Here is a 14,600-nt window from a genome sequence, read left to right on the forward strand (position 1 = left end):
CACCGATCTGTTCTCTGTACGAACAGGAGTCGTCAGAGGTCAGAGCCTGAGTCTCACTCTTCTTTGCCTTTCTGGGCTCACATAGCACATGGCGGCGACACTTGACACATATTTGGTGGTTGAAGGGAGGGGCGAGTGGTCGAGCGGGTGATGTGCTGAAACCCCCACTCATCACCTCATACCGCAAAGGAAACAGAGGAAGCTGTGGGCACCTCAGGCCCACAGATGCAGGTCTGATGAGGTGACAGAACGGGTAGAGCCATCGCTGCAGAGCTGGCCTGGGTGAGCAGAATAAACATGCCCTCGTGAAGCCCTTAGGACGTATGGTCATTTATTCAACAAATATCTATAGGACCACAATTCCTAACCTGAAATTCGTGAGGCCAGATATGTTTCAGAATTCAGATTTCTTTCAGATTTTAGGACAGTAATATACCATATAGCATGTAAAATGGGGTCTAGGGCAACACTATGGAATAAAGCACCTTAATGTTTCTCCAGAAAAGCGTATTTACATTTACACCATTTGTGGGATAAACTAAAATAGGCTCATGCAACTCAGGTCAGGTTTGACTTTGAAAGCATTCAGGTCAGGTCAGGCTTTGCTGCCAACTGTGTTAGCAAACACTCCCTGTTTTCAGAGCTGTTTGGGTTTTCGAATTGTGGCTGAGGGATCCCAGAACTACATCCATGTTCCTCCGAAAGAAACTTTCTCCAGAAGAAGAAATTTAGAGAAGACGTCAACAAACACATACTCTATCAGTGATTCCCAATGTGGTTTTACCGAACAAAAGTCATCTCAAAGGATCTTATTAAAATTGGAAGAAAAAATGAATTTAAATGTACTTTTTATTAAAAGATAAACCTTGACATCGCATGTATTAGTCTTAACCAATGGCAAAGTAGATCTGATAAGCAGGATAGAGGGTTTCTAAACCCAAAACAGCTGTTCCTTGCAATCTTCACTGTGGGGAAAGTTGGGGCAGGGGTCGGGGTGGGGGGCAGTGAAGGAACAGGAGGCAGCGGCTAAAATTAGAGGCCGCTCTGCCCCAGGGCCTGGTGATCAAATTTGTACTGTACCTGCAAGGGCTCCAGAATTGTCACTTTCTCCTGTTATTTAATGCCGGACATTCCTTTATCTGTGCAGGATGCATTTCTTCACAGCCCTCCCGCCCCCCCAAAACAAAAGTGGACACAAGGAGCTCTGCCCCGTGTGAAGGTGCAGAACCAAATCCCCTCCACTGCGTTTCAGGCTCATTGCCTGTCCAGATGGCGTCTGCAGTTTTACCACGAGGTGAAACCCTCTTTAAAAGCTGTTCAGAAAAATACATAATATTCCCTCGGTTGTTCTGGTTCCTGAATGTCTTTAAACTGCTCACCTCCATGCCCAACTCCCCTGGCTTTTGCGGGGAAACGGAGATCCTTCGCACCCTACCAAGGCGACGTGCTAGAGCTTCACAGAGAGGAGGGGCCTGGAACCCGTGCAGACAGGTGCGCTCACGGGGACTGCGTGTGGGCGACCCTCTGACTGGAGCCCAGTGCTTGTGTCCCCACCCTCCCCGGCCTGGGGGCCCCCTACCTGCTCACTCCCTCACTCCGTGGAGCCAGCCTCGGTCTCCTTCTGCCTTTAGTCTCTGCTTTGATCACTGTGGACTCACTAACAAAGAGACCTTCAGGCTTGGCCTGGAGAAAATCTGGGATCTTCCACCGGGACAGCATTTTCGTCCTTGTACCACCTGCATACAATCGTCAGCCTCTCTTCCGAGCTTCCTCGCAGGACCAGGCATGGCTGGTCCCCTTGCTTCTGCTCCTGTGGGGTCACGCTCATTGCTTATGTGCCAGTGGGCTTACCTGGGCCAAGGCGAGAGAAGGACCCTCCCCTGCTCTCTCTTAGAAGGGGCAGCAGGGAAGAGGGATCTGCCAGCTGTGTCTAAACACTCAGATAAGAATGCTCAGCACACAGCCCCGCCCCTGAGCCTTCGACCTGCCCTGCCTTTACAACAGTGGGAATGAGGCTCGTTTTAGAAAAAAAGAAATGGCCATATGGGTTCACAGTGCTGGGGCAGAGGGCAGAGGGTGGGCGCAGAAAGGGAAACTTTACGACTGAAGCATGGTCTCCAACTAAAGGATGAAGAACTTCGCCCTCGCACAGAGGGACGTCAGGATCAGGCAGGTGGGAGGAGGGCTTGCACGGGGCTGGATGATGTGGACGGAACTGAAGAGGCTCATCTGCGTGAGGCTGGCCCCCAGGAGCCTGCATCTCTGCGGGGTCCCGGCAGAGGTCAGCTGTGGAAGCCAGCTCAGGCTCTCACCCTTTCCCGGATGGTGTCAGTGCGTATTAAATCTGGACACCATGGCTCTCAGGCCTCTTGGCAGCAGAGACATTGGGAAATGGCCATTTGGGAGAAACGGGAGATGGTCGCTGAGGGAGCCAGTGCTCGGCTGAGCGCCTTGCCGGATTCCTCACCACGCCCATCTCTGCGATGAATGCCCCCCGACGCCAGGGCCACCGAGGCCTGGGGGCTCAGTGCTTGTCCGAGGCTGCAGGGCTGCTGGCAGGTGGCGGCTCAGCCCTGCCACCGTGGTGGTGGTGCAGGGGGTTCTGGACCAGCCTTCCCCCCCCTCGTGCACGAGCTGAAGGGAACAGGAGGGGGCCGCCGGGGGGAGCCGGGAGCACAGTCTGAGTGCCCTTAGCCTGTGCCCACGACGGTCTGATAATAAAATTATGTAGATCAGCGATGACTGAAACTTAAGACCCCCCTGCAGAGTGGGTGGAGATGCACAGGCAACGCAGACCCTTTCCTTGAGCTTCTGTCCATCACCGCCGGCTGAGCCACCTGTTTTCCAGAAAAAAACCCAGAGCTGGGGCTGTGGTGGAGCCTGGAGCTGCTCGTGAACTCTGACCTTGTTTCCTTTGACTTCTTAATTCTGAGACTGTAAACAGCCGGACGGGAGGAACCGGGGTCCACAGGGAGGACACAGAGGTGGGGGGGGGCGGAGGGAGGGGAGCGGAGGTGAGAGCAGAGTCTCCAGCGGGGTGGTCTGTGGCCCCCACCCTCCTGTGATGCAGACGATCACGCTTCTTCCATTTCATGCAAAATGCTGTAACACTGTAGTTTCAACAGCCTCTTTCAGATAAGACTGCTGCCCCAAAGCCCTGTAGGAATGGAAATTCTGGGGACACTGAGGACCAGGAGAAGCTCAGTAGAGCTGGTTCTATCAAGGCAGCTGGTTGACCTGAGCTGGGGACCCTTCTGTGGCCGGAGGGTGGGAGATGGCTCTGCTCTGGGCGAGGGGAGTGATGGAAACTCTCTGGGAAGGAAATCAAGTTACTGGCCTGATTCTGCTAAAGACAAGAAAACCCGTTCCTTGGTTTTCGTTCTCTCCAAGTTATATACATTTCACAAACGCGGTCTATTCAGGTGTTTCTCATACAATTTTCATAATTTGAGACTGAAATTCTCTTTTGAAGGATTAATGGGTAGCTGATAGGCACTCGCCTGGGTCACATGTCCTGTGCAAAGTCAGCCTCGCCCTGTGACAGACGGCAAAGCAGGAGGTGAAGGTGCACGAGCTTTGGCATCAACAGCCTTGGGCTTGAATCTGGGCTCTTCTCCTGTGTCTGCCATCACTTTCCAAAGCTCTCAGGGGCTCACTGTCCTAATTTCTTGAATGGACATAAAACCTACCTTGCAGATTGTGATGAAGCTGAAACAGGGTGGATAGAAGCGCCAGGGTGTTCAGTAAGCAGGAAGCACTGTCGCCGGGGAGCAGGTCTCTGCCAGAAGCAATGTTCACAGATGGAACGTTGACTGGAAGTTGTCTGGGCGCTGTCAGCCTGGAGCTGGAGAAAGGGAACAGGGCACGGCTATTCCAAAAATCATTTACATCTGATGCATTCTCCCTCAGGCCGATTTACCTTGCTCATTACTTCCTCCCCGGCTAGTATGGGGATTAGTCTGTCTTTCTCAGCCATTGCTGGTGGCTTGTCTGAAAGGGACTGTGGCCCAGAGCATTCTGAGTGGTCTGGGACTGAGTGTGTCCAGGGAATTCAGCTACAGCGACAGGTATCCCCTGCTCCCCCAACTTGATTATCTCTAAGGAAGGATCCTTTGGACGCTTTCCCCCTACCTGTTCATTGCTTACTTTTTTTTTTTTTTTAATTTAATTTATTTATTTTTGTCTGTGTTGGGTCTTCGTTTCTGTGTGAGGGCTTTCTCTAGCTGTGGCAAGCGGGGGCCACTCTTCATCGCGGTGCGCGGGCCCCTCACTATTGCGGCCTCTCTTGTTGCGGAGCACAGGCTCCAGACGCGCAGGCTCAGTAGTTGTGGCTCACGGGCCCAGTTGCTCCGCGGCATGTGGGATCTTCCCAGACCAAGGCTCGAACCCGTGTCCCTTGCATTAGCAGGCAGACTCTCAACCACTGCGCCACCAGGGAAGCCCTCATTGCTTACTTTTAGTCTTTCTCTCCATCTGTACTCTGTAAGCTTAGCAGGATCAAATGAAGTTTCTCCCCTGACATCTCAAGACTGCAGTGAGATCGTGTCTCTGATGCTACAGAGCACATCGCAGCCCCCATGGGCACCAGGACATTCCATTTTCTCAGACCCAACTTTCTCGCCTCTGTAACACCCGGGAGAAAAATAAAGCCATGCAGGGTGTTCTCACCGATCCTTTCAACGCCTTCCTTTCAACGTTTCCTTTTCGGCAGTGTGACCTCTGCTCTCGGCTCTGGGAGCCTCAGGGTTGGATGACCATTGTTCCAACCAAACTGACACCCTCCCAGTGCTTCAGGTATTGAAAGGCACCTGGCTTGTGTTCATTTCAGTTGGAAGAAATACTAGCTACATCATTCCCTTTAATCTCAATGGTCAGTAAGCAAACAAATAAAGCCTGGAATGCTGCCTTCATCGCTGTTTGCTTGCTTCCTACCGTCAGATGCTGGGGCTGTAGCCTCTGTTCCGTACACTTGACACACCCTGAGAACTGCAGTCACGACCATGGAACAAGCCTCCCCCATCACTGGACTGCTAAGCAGGTACAGCCCAAATGAACTGGTTTTAAGTTTTTTTGTTTTTTTTTTAAAGCTTTTTTTTTTTTTTTTTAATTTATTTTTATTTACTTATTTTTGGCTGTGTTGGGTCTTCGTTTCTGTGTGAGGGCTTTCTCCAGTTGCGGCAAGCGGGGGCCACTCTTCATCGCGGTGCGCGGGCCTCTCACTATCGTGGCCTCTCTCGTTGCGGAGCACAGGCTCCAGACGCGCAGGCTCAGTAGTTGTGGCTCATGGGCCTAGTCGCTCCGCGGCATGTGGGATCTTCCCAGACCAGGGCTCGAACCCGTGTCCCCTGCATTAGCAGGCAGATTCTCAACCACTGCGCCACCAGGGAAGCCCTGGTTTTAAGTTTGTATCAGCCCTTCAAGCCCATGTTCCATAGGTAATTTACACAAAAAAATGACAGGCAGTACCTGCTACCTCATCTTCAAAAGCGCGCAAATTCCTCGTGTGGATGGGAGTAGATATGAGTTACCACCATGTGTGGCAACTTACCTGAAGCTGAAGGGAGCCGGGGGACCTGGTCCTGTGACCGGATGCTGGCATCCTTTCTTGAGCATCGTCCTTGGAACAGCCTTGTGGAGAAAAACGGTTGAGTCACTTGTTTAGCGAGCTTTAATATTTTGAAATTTCATGAAACTCTTTAGATTATATTACATAAGTATTTATGTTACATTAAACATTGACTTATTTGAAATACTATTTAAAATATTACAGGATCAATATTATTTAAACATATATTAAAAATAAATATTAACATAAATATTATATGTACCTATATTTCATGCAAAACTTAAAATTTTTTTTTCTGTTCGGGAAGTCCTTTTTGAAAATGAGCAGAAGCAGGTACCAACAAATAAAAAATATTATTTAAAATAAACAAATGATTTAAACGGTGCATGTTGGAGTGTGAGGGAGCCTGAGAAAATGCACCCTCCCTTATCAGACCAAGTTCTGAAATGACAGAGAAATATGAGGAAGAGTAAGGCAGGCGGGAGTTCCAAACATCAGCTGGTCTGTCTGTGAAGAGTGGGCTTCGGAACCCCGAACCCACAGGGACAGACCAGCCACGCAGCCTGACCTGCCTCTGAACCTTCCTGCAGGGGGCGCCGCTGAGCCCGAGCTCTCTGGAGTGGGGGTGGGCGCTGGAGGTCCAGGGCCCGGGAAGTGCCTGGGCTCCACCACGGACCAGGGGTCCCCTCTGTTCTCCACTTAGGAGGACGCTTCAGAACTGGGGAAAAAGCCACGCCAGCCCGCAGTGATTAACTCCTGAACTTAAGATTTCCATTTATGACGGTTCATTTATTTATTCCTTCATTATTTATTTGTTCCCTTTAATCCTCTGATTCCTTTACGAGATGAAATAGTATGTGAAGTTCATCAGATTCTATTTTCAGACTGCCTGGGTTTAAATCCTGGCTCCACTGCTTACGAGCCGTGACGTGGGGCAAGTAACGTTTCTAAGCCTCAGTTTTCTGTAAAGTGTTTACCTATGTTATGATAATAGATGAAAAGCATCGGTTCAGTTCTTGGTGCACAGTGAGTGCTCAGTAAGCGTCACTGACGTTGCTGCTCAAGTCATTCGTTTTCAGTCTTCCTGGTACCCTCATGAACACACAGACCAGTGCTTCTCAAACCTCAAAGCTCAGACAGCTCACCTGCGAACTCCTTAAAATGCAGATTCTGGTTAGTCTACCTGGGGCAGGGCTAGAGCATCTGTGTGTCTACCACTCCCTAGGTGAGGCTGACCTGCTGGTTTAGGCACCGCACTTGGAGGTGTGGGACCTGCACACCTTACGCAAGGTGCTGGATAAGGTAGACCCTTCTTAGTTTTCTCTTCTTCAGCTAAAACAAAATTCTCTGATAGAATCAGCTGTCTCCGTCTAATGCTGCTGTCCTGAATAGTTTACAGGGTCAATCCATACCTAACTAGGTGGTAAAAGGCTTTGGGATGGGCTGGACTCAGGTCTGCCCCTAACGTTTGCAGCGTTCAAGGCAAGATTTCAGTTGGAGGCCCATGTGCTGTATGTCCAAATAGTTAAAAGTTATAATCAAACAAACGAACTTAAATAAAATCTGTGCTACTCCCAACAAGCACATGGAAAGATGCTCAACATCACTATTCATTAGGAAAATGCAAATCAAAACCACAGTGGGATATCACCTCATACCCACTAGGAAGGTGCTATCAAAAAACAAAAACAAAACAAAACCCCAGAAAATAGCAAGTGCTGGTGAGGATGTGGAGACACAGGTACCACTGCACACTGTTGGTAGGAATACGAAGCGGTGCAGCTGCTGTGGAAAACAGTAGGGTGGGGCCTTAAAAAAAATTAAAAACAGAGTTATCTGCCGCCGCTGCGTCTCTCACCTTCGGGGGCAGGGGCCTGGGCCGGATTTCACACATCTGCAAGCAGACCTTTCCGGAGCTCTGCCAGCCGACCCCACGGTGTCCTCTACCACTGGGCCCCTAGGGTCTCACTACGAAACAAAGTGTGTCGTCCTCAGCTACTTGGGAGTCCTCTCTCAGGAGAAGCCGCGGGACCAACATCTTTCCTCACCCCAAGGGATACGACACGATATGGCTTCACAATCTCTGGATCAAGAAATTTTATTAAAAGTTAAAACTGAAATTGAAGAAGAGCTAAAATCCCTGGACAAAGAAATTTCTGAAGCCTTCACCAGCACAGGCTTCACCCGGCACTCTTTGCCTGTGTTCAGCCCCACAAACCCTGACAGCTCCGCAGAGGACCGCTTGGCCCGCCTTGGGGAGAAGGCGTCGCAGGAGCTGAGGGCGCCTCTGCCGGGGCCTTGCAGACGCCCCTCAGCCGGACGCTAAAGCACTTCGGCCTGGTAGACCCGCGTGGGGACTCCGCGGCGCACAGCAGCGGCAGACAGGCCAGGAAAGGAAGTGAAGGGACCGATGCACGCAAGCCGAACTGCAGGGAGCACCCAGGCCAGCGACGTACCAGGCACGTCGGGAATGTACGCTGGAGACCACAGCTCACGCCAGCGGCCGGAATAAGACGTTGGTGCCTCTGATTCTGCTACGACCAGTGCTCTTGGGGTTGACAAGGCGAGCTCAGGAACCTTGGAGCGCGTCGCTGCAGTTTGGAGCGACTCTCCCGGAGGACCACGCCGCCGAGCGCATCACGCAGCAGGGTGGCTAGGGCACTGCCTTTAACCTGCAGTCCGCGGAGGAGGACGAGGAGCGCCCCGCGGAGGACAGCAACGACACCGACATCCCGCCCGGAGGCGGCGCCCCGCTCGCCAGCCCCACCGAGGCTCCGGCGCCCGCGACAGCGTCCTGGCGGGCCGAGGGCCTCCCCGTGTCGCTGTCCAGCAGCCAGAGCTGGCGCACCGAGAGCCCACCGGAGTCCCCGGCTCCCGAGTCCTGGCAGCAGGTCGCAGCGGACCCCGAAGAAGTCGAGAGCTTGGACAACAACGGGGCTGGAGAGAAGAGCGAGGGCAACTCCGCCAACTCGGACCTCGCGCACGTGGAGGAGGAGGAGGTGCCCGAGGGCGCGGAGACGGCGGCCCCTGCCCTGACGGCGGCCGGGGAGCCTGGCCCCGAGGGGTCGGCCGGCCAGACAGCCCGTCCCACGACATCTCTGTCCGCGGAACTTGCTGAAGAAGAGGCGGGAGCGGCCGCGTCTGAAGCTGCTGAGCTGGAGCAGGAGGGGGTCCCGCCGCTAGGGCCCCCGGGGGAGCCCCCAGCAGCCCCGCCGGGCGGAGAGCAGGCGGCCCGCGGGCCGGAGCGGGGGCGGGGGGGGGCCTGGGGGCGGGGCCCTGTCCGGCGGCCACGACAAAGCTGGCCCCCCGCCCGAGGGCAAGTCCCTCCTGCTCGGCGGAGGGGGGCAGTGCCGTTGCCATCCTGGCGGTGGCAGTTGGGCTGGCACTGGCTCTGAGAAGGAAGTAGATTTTTCAGAGAGAGAAGACAAAAAGGTGTAAGGTTTTAGTTGTGTCGACCGGACTGGAGCTGCCAGGAGCTGGCTGGACATCCCTTGGACACTCCGGGGTCAGGAGGACTTGGGTCCGCAGGGCAGGGGGCCGACCCACGCGTTAGGGCTTGAGCTGGAGGCTGCGCACGCCGGTCTGATCGGAGGTCCCGGGCCTGGGTGCCTGCCAGGTTCAGGGTCTTGTGTGTAAAGTGCGCCCCACCCCTGGCGTCCACGGCCCCTGGGTAGCTCCCGGGCCTGGGCGCCTGTGCGCTGTAGGGTGTGCAGCCTCTGCCCACCAGCCCCGTAGCGCCTTCCCCAGTGGTGACAGCCCCACCCCACGTGTCTCCCCGTGTTGCCAAATGTCCCCCGGGGATAACGTCGTCCCGTGAGAGCCACAGTCTCAGAGCGAGAGGGTCCCCGTGGGACGACCTGGGGGGCAGACCCCAGGCAGGAGGGCTTGGCTGTGGGCCCCTCGGCTGCCGGCGCGCTCCTGCCTGGAGGCTCTCGGCGCCTCTGTTCCTCCCGCCCTCAGCCCCGCAGCCCAGGTGCTCTGCCGGGTCTCAGCCACCTCTCAGGTACTGCCCTGCCCGCCTCGCCCCAGGGTGCCCCGAGGCCCCGTGGAGAGGGCTTGCCCGATGCTTCCCACAGTTCCCCTTGTAAAGATGCTGCCTTTAGTCTTTAAACGCACAAGACGGAAGAGACCCGGGGCCCCTGCCCGTGAGGCAAGTTTGTCTGTGCGTTGGGAAGCTGGAGGGTGGCTTCGCTGGCCTATCGAGGTTGCTTCCAGCCCTTTTGTCTGTGCACAGCCTTGAGCCGACGGGGCCTCGCCGGCCGGCAGCGTCCCTCTTGCTGGGCATCGCTGTCCGTGACCTGGACTAGCGTGATTCCCCGGTTCTGGCCTCAGCCTCCTTCCCAGTCAGGCCGCTCCTCGGCGGTCTCTGCCAGGTGATGAGGGTTTCCACACGTGGGCTTACAGGCCAGGGAATCATAAGTCTCCATCAGCACACAAAGTCTCCTAAATATCACTGAAGTAAAAAGCAGGAAAGAGAGGCTGCCCTTGGGGTTCTAGCCTGGCTCTCGGAGTTCCGTAACAGAGGCTTACACTGAGCTCGTCACGGCCCAAATGCCGGAGTGACAAACCGTAGTGACCACGGTCAGCATGTGCCCGTGGAGACTCAGCGTAGTCTCATCCGCTGACCGCATCCCTCACGGGGGGACTGCGTCTCTTCATGCCTGAGGTCAGTGCCACTGACGGGACACACGTGCTTGAGACAGGTCATCTCAGATTATCCTAGTAAGTGTAACAGATTACTTTTTAAATCCTGAAATTTGTAATAACATTACCTATCCCGATCACCAAACAACAACAACAACAACAACAACAAAAAACAGAATGATCATATAATTCAGCAGTTCTGCTTCTGAGTATATACCCAAAAGAATTGAAAGCACAGTCTTGAAGAGATATTTGTACACCCGTGTTTATAGCAGCATCATTTACAATAGCCAAAAGGTGAAAGCAACCTAACTAAGTGTCCATGGATGGATGAATGGGATAGAAGAATGGATGAACAAAATGTGGTCTGTACATACAAAGGAATATTATTTGGCCTTAAAAAAGAAAGAAACCTTGTCACATGCTGCAAAAAGGATGCACCTTGAGGACATTATGCAAATTGAAATAAGCCAGTCACAATAAAACAAATACTGTATGAGTCCACTTACTTAAATAAGTCAAATTCATAAGGACAGGAAGAATGGTGGTGGAGGAGGGTAAGGGGGTATTGTTTAATGGTGGCAGGGTTTTAGTCTTGCCAGATGAAAACGTTCTAAAGATCTGTTGTATTCAATACAACAATGTGAATGTAAATCAACATAAATGTCCATCAACAGAGGAATGGATAAAGAAGATGTGGTACATATATACAATGGAATATTGCTCAGCCATAAAAAGATTGAAATAATGCCATTTGCAGCAACATGGATGGACCTAGAGATGATCATACTGAGTGAACTAAGTCAGACAGAGAAAGAAAACATCATATGTTATCACTTATCCGTGGAATGTAAAAAAAATGATATGAGTGAACTACTTATGAAACAGAAACATACTCACAGACATAGAAAACAAACTTATGGTTACCAAAGGGGTGGGAGTGGGGGAAAGGATAAAGTCAAACCTATGCTCTTTTCTCCAGGACATGTTGCCTGGTGTGAATTTCAGGAGAATATCCGATCATGAAGTACTGTCCCGTCATCCAACAGGCTTATCCTCTCCTTGGTGAGACAGGCATCCAAGTATGTTAGGTTATGAAGAGCACAGATGAAGCATGTTTAGTTGCACCAAGTACAGGCTGGACACTTGGCCCGCGAACTCTACTGGCCACACAGCACGGTTTTCGCTGCCCAGCAGGGACCTGGCACCTGCAGCCTGGGGCCAAGTCCAGCTGTGCTCCCTTGCTTACCTCCCTCCCAGGGCTGCCCTCTTGTTATAGAGGCAGAGGTGAGTCATCGCACAGGGAGAGCCCGGCTCATAAAGCTGAAAGTATGTTCCATCTGGCCCTTGACAGAGAAAGTTTACCAATCCCTGCTGTAGAGCATAAAAAAAATGAACCAACAGCACAAAAGAACACATGACGAATGAGTATATGGCAGAACAAGCCATTTGCTGTAATGAATGTTTCTAGCTTAGCTATTTACAAGAAGAATAAAATGCTTTAGTTCTTAGAAAGCACCTTATTTCCACTGCATGTTGTTGAAATTATAAATAAATACATATTTTATGACTTGGGCAAAAACATACAGGTTCTGGATTGGTTGATTGATGGATTGATTCATTTCTTGCTATTTTAAGTGGTGAGTTTTGTTGAAAAGTTGACGCCAAAAAACAAACAGAGCTTTAGCAACCCTCACTCCAAACAGGTCTAGCTGTGATCAAACTGTCATCCAAACGCAAGACGAAGTAGAATATTCACCCCATAGCTATAGTTCGCATCTCTTTTACATGCGGGGGATGGATGTTTCACGGATAGACCGCGTTCTCCTGGCTCTTTGTAAATAACGCCCTTCACCACCTGAATACTTTGCATTCTTCAGCCTGGTAACTGGTTTTCAAATATTTCATGTCATGATTAGCTTGAGTGGAAAAACAGGAAGTAAGGCAGCAGCGTGACACAGCGGCAGTGGCTTGGGGAGCCTGGAGTTCTCATCTCCGCTGTGCAGTTCCCTGGCCAAACCAGATGTTTAATCTCTCTGCCCTCATTTCCTGCAACCCGACTTTGGAGACACCCAGTGCGTGTGTGGAGGGGGAGGGCCTCCAAACTGCAGTCCTCCCTACCTTCCCTCTGAAATCCTGCGGCATGTACCTCCCTGCAGCCTGGGGGTGCTTAACTGCAGAGTGAACCCAGTTGAGTTCATTATTTCAGCATCTCTTTAGAGCCTGTTCTACAGCCTATCAGCCTCTTCCTGGCTATAAAGGGAGGCATTCGAGGGGTTTGGCTGGGGGTGAACCAGGAAAGAGGGAGGCCAGTGTGTGTTGAGAACTCAAATCTCCACCTGATGGAAGTCTCTCGTTCCCAGGAAGAACCTTCAGTCCGATCTGCAAAGGTTACTCTGCCCAGATGACCAAGCAGAGCCTGGCCCGACCGTCCGGATCACCCAGTATAGCCTTTCTAATCAAACTCATAGCAGACATGACCGGGCAACTGGAGGCCCAGTGCCTTCCCCTGAGCTGTCTGCTCCACTGAGGGTCTGGAGACTTTGTCCCCTGAAGCCTGGGCCACACGCTCGATACCCCCCTTCGGAAGTGCTGCGGTCGTTGTTTTTCGCAGCATCAGTCTGGGCTCTGGACTTTCCCTCCACCGTTGTTTCTTAAGCCCCTAGGTTGTTTCTAGTCCTGCCTTTTTCTCAGGCACAAGTGAAACTGGCCTCATTTGGCTGATGCCTGTGGAATCCCGTGGTTTTTTAGTTTTCTCCCAGGAAACCTCTTCGTAAGGCAGAATGTAGTCTGCTCTCCACAGGGGATTATTTGGGAGTTGTTAGCGGAATGTTTTGCGATTCTTATCTATCAGATACTTTATTGATTGCTTATGTTATCTGTTGCTGAGAGGGGTGTATAAAATTTCTATGAGACTATGGATTTGTCAGTTTCTCTTTGTAAACCTGTCAATCTTTGCTTTGAAAAATTTGAACCTACGTCTTAGAGGTACACAGGTCCAGGATTCCATCTTCTTGGTGAAATTTTCCTTTTTAATCATTATGTTATTAATCTTTTGTAATTTTTTTTTGGTCTAAAAGTCTATGTTGCTTAACATTTGCCTGGCGTAGCCGGTTTCTCCTCCTTAGGTTTAGTTCACGTTGTTTTCGCTGGTCTGAAACCACTGTGGTGGTCACAGCAGAGTCCTGAGTGCTCTGCAGTGAGACCAGGCGTGGATCTTGAAGGATCAGGAGCTTCCGATGGGGACACTGAGTCAGAGTGAGACAGCCGTGCTCTGGAGGTGGCATCAGGCAGCTTCAGCCGAGTCACCCAGGGTGGCAGCACACCACTGAACAGCTGGGCAGAGGGGCAGGGACACTGCACTCGGGGGGAGGGGTGGGAGGCACAGGCACAGAGGCGCAGCGCCCAACCCCACCCCCTTGCCAGGAGGGAGAGGGCTGCTTCCCCAGCAGTCTTGCCTCCAAGAGGTCAGGGATGCCTTGCCCAGGTGATGACACAGGAACGGCAGTTGCCACTTCCTATGAGTGTTCAAATCTTGACCAACGTGCCACGTGGTTCCCAACAGCCCAGGGTAACTCGGAGGTGGTTTCTGGTCACCTCTTTCAATTCTCTGGAAGAGTGCGACCCTTAGTGCCTCATCCTCAAGAAATGGGCCCAGAAGAAGTCAAGGAAGGAAACGAGAGGGATCTCCTCCGGGAACTTGATCATCCCGTCCTTGATCAGCTGACCCAGTCTGGTGTCCAAGCCAGTCCCTGCCCCTGTCCTTGTCCTCTGTCTGTCCTGAGCACCAGCAGCACCTGCAGCCTTTAGCTTGGCTGATTTCCTGGAGAAGCCTAGTGTACCTTTCTCCATCAGTTCGTCCTTGACCTTTCTGGGCTCATATGTTTCTAATTTCTGTCTTTTAGCATATAGCTGATTAAAAAAAATCAATATGAAAAGTTCTGACTTCGAACTGCTTCATTTATCCATCATATCCATATAAGACACTGATGCATCTGGTTTTATCTGTACTACCTACTGTGTGTTTTCATTTTGCCACTCCTTTTTCTTTTTGGCTGCTTTTTACTGCTTCGTTCCTGACTTCTCTTTATTCTTTCCTTTCCCTATTAAGTTTTGATATTGTACATTCTATTTCTATTTTTTATGGTATCCTTTAAATTTTTAACATGCATAATTGACATATCAAAGTCCAAAGTGATGTCTCTACCATTCTTGAAAACTTATGATGTTTTAATTCTACTTTCCCTGTCCTGTTTTTCATATTTTTGGTGCCCAGCATTTTAGGTGTACCTCCTGTTAACTGTCCTTTCCATTTTGTTTTAAAAGAAAATCCTTACCCTCATTTACTTTATGTTTGCCACCTTCCTCACTCACTTCCCTTCCCCTCATT

General features: G+C 51.5%; 1 protein-coding gene across 1 annotated transcript; it reads left to right on the plus strand.

Annotated features, from left to right (window-relative positions):
* Positions 1 to 7,293: 7,293 nt before the first annotated feature.
* On the plus strand, positions 7,294 to 9,873 carry LOC103001537 (bcl-2-like protein 13). The gene is given in 4 exon segments (XM_057548284.1): positions 7,294 to 7,326; positions 7,437 to 7,872; positions 7,988 to 8,804; positions 9,801 to 9,873. Coding segments are annotated over 4 exon segments (1,359 nt in total).
* Positions 9,874 to 14,600: the final 4,727 nt, after the last annotated feature.

Source organism: Balaenoptera acutorostrata, chromosome 6, assembly GCF_949987535.1.
Source record: "Balaenoptera acutorostrata chromosome 6, mBalAcu1.1, whole genome shotgun sequence".
NCBI classification, from domain to species: domain Eukaryota; kingdom Metazoa; phylum Chordata; class Mammalia; order Artiodactyla; family Balaenopteridae; genus Balaenoptera; species Balaenoptera acutorostrata.